A 12142-nucleotide genomic window follows, 5' to 3' on the forward strand; every position below is an offset into this window, starting at 1 on the left:
ACATTGTCCTCATGCACCAGATCCTAAATCAGCATCTTGCTACCTTGCCTACCTTGAACCACCTGGAGAGTTTTGAAAGAAAACCACTAACACCACAAACAGCAAAAACCCAAACCCATTTTCGTGGTGTACCTATACCATGAAATGCTACCCAGCAGTAGAAAGAATGATCTATTGCTACAAGTAACCATTTGATGCATTACCAGAGAATAATGCTATGTGTAGAGAGCCAACATCAGGGGCTTCACACTACATTGGTTCATTTACTTAACAATCCTGAAATGATAAAACTATAAAATAAGAACATGAGTGAGCCTTGTGGCGATAGAAATGATAGGTATTCCAGTTGTGATGCTGCATGATAGTTTAGCAAGATGTTAGCATTTTAGGGAAACAAGTTAAGAGCTACAAGGGATCTCTATTATTTTAGCATGTGAATCAATGATTATCTCAAAACTATAAGTTTAAAGGCTGGCATTATGGCATAGATTAAGCCACTGGTTGCACTACCAGCATCCATATTGGAGTGCAAGTTCCAGTCCCATCTGTTCCATTTACAACCCAGCTTTCCCTGGAACACTTCAGCTCCTGAATTCCAGAGGTTGCCAAAAATTAGGACTAACTCTTTCTCACTGCTATAAGGCCTAATGATACTTTTATAATAAGAAATGAGATGAGAATTTCCAGCCATCAAGGACTTTAGATAGCAAAATAAGCTTATCATTCTGTACCTTTAATCTGTACAGAATAATGTTACCAAAGAAACAAAGAAAAAGGAAGGGAGGGAGGGAGGATGGATGGAAAGAAGAAAGGAATGAAGGAAGAAAGGGAGGGAGGAAGGATGAGGGAGGAAGGAAGGTGTCAAGGTCAGCCTGCTGTGGGCTTGTAATGCCCTGTGTCTATGATATTTTATTGTTTTAATCTGTTTACTTTGCCTGTCCAGGCAGATCCAGACTCTGATTCTGTGGGGTGGAGCTTGAGGGGTGTGAAAACACTAGTTTTCCCATCCCTGTTATCCAGGTCCTTGCTTCTGAATGTCTGGTTTTCCTATAGTTTCTCCAGGGAGAGAAGAATGCCTGGTGGTGTCACGTCTTTCTAGGAGGCTTCCTGGAAAGGCTTGCATTGTTTTGGTACTATGTGACAGCTAGCAAATCCACCCTGGAAACAATTTCTTGCACAATTTTAATTTTAATATGTGTGCATTTTTAAAAAATAATATAATATATATTGTGTGCCAAAAAAGACTCTTTAGGCACTTTGATTAATATTGATAACTTTTAGACTCATATAGAAATAACTGACCTCTCTTGAGGTTGGGTTATGCTGTCCAGTGAAACAGATGGCACAGATTCTATACACTTTATTCACAGGGCTCGCCTCATTGGCAGTTAACACACAGCCTTTCACACAGTGAGGGCTCAGGTTTTACAGAAGGAGGGAGTGATTGAGATGCTGCTTCGTTTTTTCTGATCTTTTCTCTCTCAAAAGTGCTTTAACATTTTCCTGGTAGAGATAGTGCATATTTAATTTTTTTTAGTAGGAATTTTACGTGTGGGCTCTTGTAAGCTCTTCTGCTGTAACTTCTAACTCACTGGCGATCTGTGTATATAGAGGATATGGTTTTCTGCATATTAATTTGGTAACCATCTACATTCTCAAATGTTCTCAATTCTTCTTAAGGATTTTTGTAATTCTCTTATTTTTGCTAACCATTGATGTTTCTTTTCTTAAAACATTCTGGGGTTCAGTGATTTAAAAGATAGAATTACAAACTAAATTCCATTCTATATATGTGATATTTGTTGTGGTTCAGATGTAAACCTGCAGTTTCTTTTCTATAATTAAATGATTAAGGACAATGTTAAATCCAGAACAATCTATTTCCTTTACAGTTGATTATCATCTGTTCCCCGTGCTGTTTGCTAATTTGGAGAGACAAGAATGTTAGTTACAAGGTCCTCTTTATTTGGGGTAGGATATTTGAAATTTAAATCCTAGAAGAAATTATCCATACATACTGACTTGCCCATGTTGCAGAGTTTTTCTGCAGAGTCTGTTTAGTGAGCCTTGATGTATAAGTCATCTGATGCAAATGAATGCATCTGTCTTTATTTCTCTTTGTCGTTAGATCATTATGCAAGCATTAAACACCAAGAAAGACATAACATGATTGATTGGTTGAGTGGAGCAGGCAGGGTAGCAGAGAGTAGGCTTCAGTAGCTGACTCTTCCATCTTCATGCTGTTTCTCTAGTTCAGAAAACACCTAGGACAGATTTAGTCAAGTCTTTAGGGACAAGAGATATTTATTGCTAGTTAACATACTTACCATTCCCAGCATTTTCTTGCAACAGCTTTCCATCTTTACTCCTGTGATTTGACTAATTTGTATTCCTTCTTTGATCTGTTCTGCTTAGCTCATCCTGATTGATAGTTATGAAGAGCAGATTGGACAAAGACAAAATGGTAAAAATGATGTTGATGTTGGAACCTGGACCTTTGAGTTCCTGGTGATCCCAAGATGGTATTATCTGTGGCTGTCTTTCTCACAGACAATCCCGTGGCGTAGTGGACTGTGACATGGCCATGACTTGTCTAATGTTGAGTTCCCTGGTTTGAGTCATAGTGGACAGTGAGTTCTTGAATCAATGATTTCATAATTCAGTTAGCTGCTTTATAAATATTTTGTTCACATTGCTAAAAGCAGCTCTTAGGAAAGCATATGACATGTTTTTTAATGAAAAGGTAATTGAATGTTGTCAGTTTAAAGGTAGATCAGTCCATTCCTATTTTTATAGAGATCAAATTAAGCTGAAGGAATTGAGCTTTCCTAGATTTTCAGGATTCAACTGGAAGCCAGGAAAGACTGAGTTCCTTGTAGAGAAAATGTACTGCTTTGCTCCCTACACGATGGTATGAAATTTTATTCTGGAAGCCTGCATAGGAATAACACTCCTGTGAACTAACAATTACTTTTCACTTGACTGGTATTATTACTATTTCTGATCGACCTGAGACAATTGCTTTAAAAAAAAAAACACTTCTAATTCTTGATGTCCTATAAATGAGTAAAGAATGACAGTGTATATTTAAAAAACGTATAATTTTTGGGTGGTCATGTTACATCTCTGCAATGTGAACAGTCACTTTCTACTCTATACTCTTGGTTTCTTGAATTATTAGTTTTGCTTTTTAATAATTTATACTTAATCTTATGTGAACAGGGATTTACAGAGGTTGTTAAGTCAATCTCTTCAACTCTCAGAAGAGCCTGTGTTTCCTAGAGGATGTACAAGGTGTATTTTTGTTCTGTAAATTAGCTGGATTCAAACCAGACACTCCAATATAGGATGCCATCATTGTGATGACAAGGGATGATGATGGTGATAAGAGATTTCCAGCAGTTACTCAGAAATTATGAGAACCAGATGTGCCTTGCCATACTGTGATACACTGTACAAGAAATGCCTTGAGTTGTTGTTGAAGTCACTGCACTCTGCTATTGAAAGACAGTAGCATCAGTATATTTTTCTTGAACCCCTAAAAAGCTGTTTGTCAGTTGAGTTCCTAGGCTGCTATTGCTAAAATGTGTGCACTTGGATTCTTATTCTAAATTCCAAGTGCTTACAACTTCCTGTTGTTTCCTTTGGAGTTACCACCAGAGAAACCAGTGAAAGTCATTTGAAAACAGCAGGGGAAAAAAAGGTATAATTATCACTTCTATATAGACAATGCAGGCTGCTCATTGTCAGCCAAAAGGAATGTAACCCTGGAGGCACCTGTTTTAATAATTCCTCACGGAATACATGCTGAGCTTTATCTGCATGCCCTTTCTGAGATCTTCTGAAAACCGTAGATGGAAGGAGGCCACAGGACTTTGTCATACAAAGTGTGAACATGGGGAGGCTGTGGGGAGAAGTCGCCTCACCTGGAACAACTTCAGTGGTTCTGCTCTCATTTAATGAGGCAAATGCTTTTCTTTTAACAGAGGAATTCAAGGGCTCCACCATCGTTGAACTAATGAAGAAAGAAGGCACAACCCTGGGGCTAACAGTGTCGGGAGGAATTGATAAAGATGGCAAGCCAAGGGTATCCAATCTGCGGCAAGGAGGAATTGCTGCCAGGTAACTGTCAATTTGGTAAATGTGAAAAGAACATAGCATGTAATGAATCAAAAAAAATAAAGGTTTTAGGAAAATGTCATCAATAATTAAGTGACACCAATAATTAAGATACATCTGCTAGGCTGTACCTCCCCATAGAGCAGCACAGAGGGCCAGGTCTTAGAAGATGTCCCCAGAGTCCATGTGCATGGCTTCCCTGACCTGTGCTGAAGTCTCCTGGGAGTTCTTACGCGTCATCTTGGGAGCAGCCTTCACAAGGCTTTGATATGGATGAGTCCACAAGTGTGCAATGAGCAACAGAAAAACTGGGAAAAAGTGGAAAACAGACTGTCAAATGGTCTCAGTATGAATTGCATAACCCATAGACTGTGTCAAAGGGAAGCTGCCAAAGAGAAATGTGGCTGATCTAGACAGAGTGGAGAGCCAGTTGCAGTTTTTAAGTACACATTCTCGCCATGAGCTGCATGTTATGCTTTCCATGAACTGTGTGTTGCTCCAGTTTTTGCCCAAAGCAGAATGTTCTGAATGTTGATTAATGATGGGCTTCTCTTATTGGCATCATAAAACTGTCTCAGGGGCAAGTGTTTGGCATAGTGATCCAGATGCCACCCCACCACCTGCATACCAAATTGAAGTGCCTGAGTTTGAGTCCTGGCTCCATTCCCAATTCCCACCTCCTCTGCTGGAATGTCCTGGCTCCATTCCCATCTCCTTCCTAGGAGACGGTAGCTGAGTCCCTGCCATCCGTGTGGATGACCTAGATTAAGTTCACAGGTCTGAGATTTGACCTGGCCCAGCCCTAGCTGTTGCAGGCATCTGTTTTGTGAACCAACATGTTAGAGCTCTCTGTGTGTCTTCATCCATGTTTCTGTGTGTGCCATTCAAACAGATGCTATCCTCCCTGTGACCAGGCTTCACTAAAATCTGGGTGACATAACTTAAGTTGTGAACACCATTGATCTTGTGCACACACTCCCAAGTTGAGTTTTCTCACCTTAAAAAGCATCTTCTAAAATAATTAGCTTATTTATCTATTTATTATTTTATGATTTAATTCCATAGGCTCTGGGATTTCCCTTCCCTCCTTCCTAAATTCCCTCCCCTCACTGATTTCCACTATATTATTACAATAATATAGTTCTTCATAAACAGTCATAAGTGCATCATTCTACTATTTAAGTGTATCCTGACAGTGTAGGTATGGACAATGGCAGACAGTCCCGCATCTTATTGTCAAAAGATATTTAATAGTTTCATTGGAAGTCCATCTTTGATCTGGAAATAGATGCATACTGCATTGTATCTTCACATCTGGATATGATCGTCTCTATTACATAGTTACTATAATCCCCTTAAATGAAAACCCTTAAAACAAAATCAGCAACAGAAATAAAAATAGAAAATTTACATTGCTGTGAAGTTAATTCATGCTACTGAATGACCAATGTGTAGCTGAAGAAATGAAAAAGAAAATCAAAAACCTTCTTAAAGCAAAGAATGCTGTTGTATGACCTGTGAGTCAGTGAAGAAATTAGTCAGAAAACAACTTTAAAATAATTGCCTGCCTGCCTTCATGTTAGGTTTTGTTATAACATTTCAGATCTGTTCTATTCTGTGATCTGAGATATTGTAACAAAACGTAACAGAAAGGCATCTTCAGGCTTTTAAAAAAGACTTCTTTCCACCCACATGTCCTCTTCTATTTTATAATAGTCAGACAGCTCCATGATGCCAGGGCTTCAGATTATCTTCAGAGCCTCATTGTGTCCAGCCTTCTCAAATAAAGTTGTAAATACATGAACTCTTTCGATTTAATTTCGTTGAAAGCCCCTGACACTGACACACATGTTAACTTCTCTTATTGCTCTTGCTGCCTGCTGTTGGCTTAGAAACAGGTTTGTGAAAAACCCAGGAAGAGCCAAAGCTCTATGCTGGCAGAAAAGGAAATGGGACATTACTGAAACCCAGTACTTGCATTTCTGTTTTCCCAACACTCTGGGTGTCACTCCTGCTAAATAACAAACAACAAAAATTTAAAGTAAGCAAGAACCAGCAAAATAAACTGATTCTCTCTTTAGCACTGGGCAAATGGAAGATGTTGGAATCTGTGAAATGTCCAAAAGGCGGGTAGCAAACGTGAGAAGAACAAAACCTGGAAGTTCTCAGATCTGGACCAACTCTTGACAGACAAAATAAATTTTAAAATCTCAACTTATTTTGTTAAATGGTATCTTTGAAAAGAAATGTAACAATAGGACACATTCATTGATAGTGGCAGAACCAGAGTAAGATTATGAAGTACAAGAGGATCTGACAAAATTTATAGGAAATGAAATTAAAGGACAAATTTATTTGGTACCAAAAATGTTGAAGGACCCCTGTAGATTTTTTGTTGTAATATAAATTTTCCATTAACATTTTGAAGATCCCTCTGTGCATGGATTCCAAGCATTTTTCGCACCAAAAATTATTCTTAATTCCTTTTCTCCATGAACTTTTTGAAATCCCCTCTCGGAACAGGTGTCGTGGGGAGTCAGGAGTCATGGACCCTCATTGACACTCACTGTTTTCTGCTCTAAGGAGCTGGCCATATCTCGGGAGGGTAGCTGTGCTGTCTGCCTTCCAGGCTTGCATGTTTGTTCTCAAAAAGGGGAAAATCGAGTCAACCTGGCTAGTGGTGAGGATGAGTCTGCTGAAGGAGAATTGTCTGTTTTGCAGAAGTGACCAGTTGGATGTGGGTGACTACATCAAAGCAGTGAATGGGATCAACCTGGCCAAATTCCGCCACGATGAGATCATCAGCTTGCTGAAGAATGTCGGAGAGAGAGTGGTTCTTGAAGTGGAGTATGAACTTCCACCAGTCTGTAAGTTACCACAGGCCAGGAACACAGCAGGTGTATCAGGTGTTTTCAGGGGCAAATGGCTATTCTTTCCCTTTTGCCACCAGTACTTAATTACAGGAATGGCAGAGCAGTTTCTTGATATTTAGCAATTGCTTTTGATGTTTGTTTTCTCTACTTGACAGAATGGCTCACACACACACACACACACACACACACACACACACACACACACACAGAAATTTTCCCTCTGCCTGTTCCCTCTCCAAGTGCCAAACTGATGCCAGGAGCCCAGAACGAAACCTGAGTCTCACAGAAGGATGGGAGGGATCCAGGCACTGGGACTGTCATCTCCCTCCAAGGCTCGTTGTCAGGAAGCTTCATCAGATGCAGGTTATACAGGACATGAAACCGGGCACTGCAGTATAGGATACAGGGGTCCCTGGCTGAGGCATAACCCTGTGTACTACAGAACCCACCCCTTTAAGAATTATTTGAGTTGAAGAATGTGTTATCTGTCTACTCAGAATTTTTAAACGCATTGTGAGTGTGTTTGGCCTAGTGGCTAAGGTGCTACTTGGATACCCATGTTCCATTCTGGAATATTTGGGTTGAAGTTCTGGCTCCACCCCTATTTCCAGCTTCCTGCTAATTCAGACCATGGAGAGCATCAGTGATGGCTTAAGTAGCTGGATTCCAGCCACCCAAATGAGATACCTGAAGTGAGTTTCTGGGTTTTATCTGCCCCATGCCCAACTATTGCAGACATTTTGGAAGTTAATTAGCAAAGGAAAGCCCTTTCTCTCTGCCCCCTTCCATTACCTCTTCAGTGAATTTGGTAAACCAGTATATGTGTGAATAAAGTAATAGAAAATATAAAATATAAAATAGAAAAATAGAAAATATAGTTAATGATGACATTATGTAGTGCCCATATTCCATTAAAGTGATTTATGGGCCTCATATTGACCACTTAAGCTTTTGTAATTAAGCTGTTTTAATAAGCAGCATGTTTATAAGTACTATGTGTTACGTAGCACTAGGCTTTCTACATAGCAGTGAGGTTTAGGAAAAGTAGGTTGTATATGTTTTATATAAAAATGTTCACTTCTGAAGTGTAGTATGAAAATAACTTCAGAACATGTTCTGAAGTAATAATAATAGTAATAACAAGAACAGACAACACGTTTTGAGAGCTTATTAAATTCTCAACATTATGAGCAGCCTGACTTGCATTACCACATTTAATATTCAAAATAACAAAGGGCAGCATAGCAGGGCTTAACTTTGTACCTAGTAGCCAGGTTGAAATCTCAGCTTTACAATTTACTAAGTATATTAAGAAAGAAAGCTACTTATACTTTCTGTGTCACAGTTCCCACAACTCAGAATGATGGCAATGTTCATTTTCCTTAAAGATTTGTCATGATTAACTGAATTAATAGTTGTTAAAACACTTAGAACAATCCCTGGCATAGTGAAAGTTCCTGATAAATAATAAATCAACCAACACAAGACAGACATTATTATCATTATTATGTTAATATTCAGAGGCCTAAGTATCTTTCCCACATTAGTATCTGACCCCAGGCTGCCTGGCACTGAAGGGCATATGCTTCTTCATTGTGAGGTATACCCTAGGTGAGAGGTATGTTACTGGTGCTCTGCCTTTAAGTGTTGTCCAAGCACCAACACCCATGTTACTTGCTATTATCTTGGAACTACCCTGGGAAACCTCTTCTATGTTGGTGAGAACTCAGATTAGTTCTGAAGAGTTGATACTAATTCATTTATTCAGCAGTGACGTACTGAGCATTTACTGTGTCCCAAATGCCACTATTTACTGGGAACTTGGATTGCATCCTAGCAAGAGTTTACATCCTAGCAAGAGATGACATAATAAAATTAAACCATCAGAAGTAAATTGTAGATACAGGTTATATTAACAAGGACAGATTAGAATGTGAGTGACTTGATTGTGGAGATGAGAACTCCATTGTTTAAATTACTACCTTTGCTGCACAAGATGAGATAAGGAAAGAGCTGTAGATGGAGTTTGCAGTTTGGAAGAAAGGGCTGGACTGCAAACATAAATTTGAGAGTCATGGAGAGATATGTTGTTTGAAGTGTGGGGAACGGGTTACAGCTTACAGGGAATGTGGACATAGCTAGTCATAAGCCTTATTCTTGACATGAAACGTAACATTGAAAATCTAGCAGTCATTTTGCAACAAAATCAATTGAATTCCAAGTTCAAAAGCCTTGCTACAGGGTTTTTAATTTTCAGCCAGAGTAGGCAGTGAAAGAGTGATAACTGCCTGGATTGTTAAATGTTAATGCTCAATAGTTAAATGTCAGCTTTGCCCATTTCTAACTTTGTTACCTCAGGCATGTTATTTAAGTTCTCTGGACCTTAGGTTTATCATCTTTGAAATGATTATAGTAGTTGTAGTACTTTTGTGAAGATTCAGTGCAATAATCATGTAACTATTACGTAGAGCATTCTGATGTCTTTGCAAGTAACTGAAAATGCTGGCCATTAGTCTCTCCAGTATCCACAGGCCATGCCTGAAGTGTGAATCATGCTTAACCCTGTATACACTGCTTTTCTGGCACATCCATACTCAAGATAAAGCTTAATTTATAAATTAGGTAGAGGAAGAAGCTTAAGTGGTTAAATTAAATAGGATTATTATAATGATATAATGTAATAACATTATTTAAATTTTATGAATTTTCTATTCTGGCATTTCTCATGTTTTCAGAAATTACTGTTTCATCATATTTCTCAAGGATATGAGTGATTCAGTGTTTGGGATTTCTGGGAAGAATTGCAGAATGTAGTTGACTATAGGTACCTAAAACCATGGAAAACAAACTGAGGATGGCGGATTCCTTATTGAAAGTATTGTGTTTCCTTTAAGTTTGAGTTTCCCAATTCCCTCTCCAAATGTTGGCCAGCACCGGCCTAGGCTGAAGCTGAAAAGCAAAAACTCAGTCTCAGTTTCACACAGCAGTGGTGAGGACCTAACCACTTGACCCATCCACTTGCTGCTTCCCAGGATGCATAAGAGCAGGAGACTTAAGAATGGAGTTAGTACTGGAATTCAGGCATTCTGATATGGGATGCAAGCATTCCAAGCAGCAGCATAATTCAAGGACCCAGTACCCACACATATTCAGACACTTTTATTTCAGTGGAGATAGGAATATAAGTAAAACACAGCTTCTTCCTCAAAGAAGGAACTCTTAGGGTAGCTTTCATTGTGAGGCCAACAAGAGAAAACTGTCCAGTATTACAGATTTCTAGAAGGAGATAAACATGGTAGTGCAGATCAGTTAGGAAGAGGAAGATCCCGGACAGGGAGTATGACAAGAAGCAAGATGGTGGTCCATGCTCAGGTGAATTTCAGACAGGCTCATCAGAGAGGGCCTGGAGAGGGACGAGACCAGTGAAGTATACAGGAACCAACGAGAGCTGTGCATGCTGTTAGTGAAACTGGATGACATCACTTGGCAACAAGAAGCCGTAATGGCTTTAAAACTGGAAACATCTTCACATCTAAGTTTTTAGATTTTCATGTTGAGAGACGAAATAGAATCAATTAGAAGCTCTGCACCTAAAGGCTGTTAGAATTTTCCAACAGAGGGGGATTTTCTAAGTCATTTGTATTTGTTTAGAATTGAAGATGAGGGGATGGATACCAGAAATGTTTAGGAATTAATGCCTACCATGATCTTGTGATTATACCAGCCTTTACTTCCTCACATAGCCAAACTAATAGGAAAAGAGCAGAATATTTTAAAATGCAAAATCATTTTTATGGTGGAAATCAGGAAGGAGCCTATTCTGCAAGGATGGTGTCTCTATTGCCTTTAGAAAAATTAATAAGATTTTTGAGTTCACAGAGGTTGAAGGGATTAATAGCATTTTCAGTGACTTGGTGCATGCAGTTGGAGCACAGATCCAGGCCCCGCCCTGCCTCCCTCCCACAGCTGAGGTTCCACAGGAGTGGGCTGCTAACAGATAAGCTGCCCAAAGCCAAGACTGGGAGCTCTCTGAGGATCACAGTACTTACAGCTCAGCCAACCTGAGTTCAGAAAGAACTGGAGGATGTGTGCATGTCTGACCTGATAGAAGAACAATTGAAGTTTATCCTTGAGCAAGCCATCTGTCTTTCCTGAGATTGTTGCTTTGTGAAAATGAAATGATTGCTCTGTGTGGCCATTAAATCTTTTTTATTTTACGATATTCTTTGAAACTGCATTTAGAAGAAATAAAATGTCTGTGAACTATTTCTTAGGTGTATTAAGGGTGGTGCAGAGATGTAACCTGGGTTGTCACATAACCCCTTAAGAATCTTGAAATGTTACATAGTTTTCATCCATTTTCTGTTAACAAACAAAATTCTCTTCTATAAATCTTAAATATTTGGAAATGGTGTGATTCTGGCATTTTGCTCATTTTAGTATTTTTAAATACTTCTTCATTCAAACTTTAAGACCACAGATTAACTTCCTTTAGTAAAAGTGTCTGCCATGAGATCCAATTGGTGAAAGCAGTCCTCATTATGAAACTGTTAGAAAAGTGAAATTAGTGTTTGTTGAAAGGAGTGCATTTTTAACCCAAATCAGAGCATTATATCATGTCACTGAGCCTGCCTTCTTCCTCCTGTATCCTAAGGTACAGGTGGGATACAGGATGGTGAGGGAGCATGGAAGGAGTAGTCTAGGACTTCCTGCATGAGGTTTATCATGGAATGGAGTCTAAAAGACAAGTTGTTCTGAGAAAGCTCATCTCGTGTCAATGGCAAAGGGGAAAGAGCACCCTTCCCCCGCAAGAGCCCATCTCCAGCCTCTGCTTGCTTCTCTTAACCTGTCAAGCGCAGCAGCAAGCCACATGGGCAAGAATAACATAATGAGATGGGACAGTATATAACTCCTGTTTTCCTGCTGAGGAATAAGGTGAGGATATGGGGGAGGAGTACACAAAATTAGGAAAATGTACTCTACCACAGCAAAATAACTGGTATGTGGAAGGACACGTGTACTTTTATGTCGAAACCAGCAATGGCTATACTGTTAAAATACAGAAGAAAAGCGTTGTTGCTGTATGAGATTGATTTCTGCCTAGCACTTTGATTCTCCTCCTAAGCCCCTTAATGGAGTGTATGCATGCC

General features: G+C 39.3%; 1 protein-coding gene across 11 annotated transcripts in view; it reads left to right on the forward strand.

Annotated features, from left to right (window-relative positions):
• The window catches only part of GRIP1 (glutamate receptor interacting protein 1), a 570734-nt gene that overhangs the window by 440182 nt on the left and 118410 nt on the right, over positions 1-12142 (forward strand). For all 11 annotated transcript variants that reach the window (XM_040982180.1, XM_040982200.1, XM_040982132.1 and 8 more), the window contains exons 3-4: positions 3987-4122; positions 6841-6986. In XM_040982180.1, the coding sequence (XP_040838114.1) occupies positions 3987-4122; positions 6841-6986 (282 nt within the window). The remainder of the gene's footprint in view (positions 1-3986; positions 4123-6840; positions 6987-12142) is intronic.

This window comes from Ochotona curzoniae, unplaced genomic scaffold (assembly GCF_017591425.1).
Source record: "Ochotona curzoniae isolate NIBS_2020 unplaced genomic scaffold, NIBS_Ocur_1.0 contig_1014, whole genome shotgun sequence".
In the NCBI taxonomy this organism is placed as follows: domain Eukaryota; kingdom Metazoa; phylum Chordata; class Mammalia; order Lagomorpha; family Ochotonidae; genus Ochotona; species Ochotona curzoniae.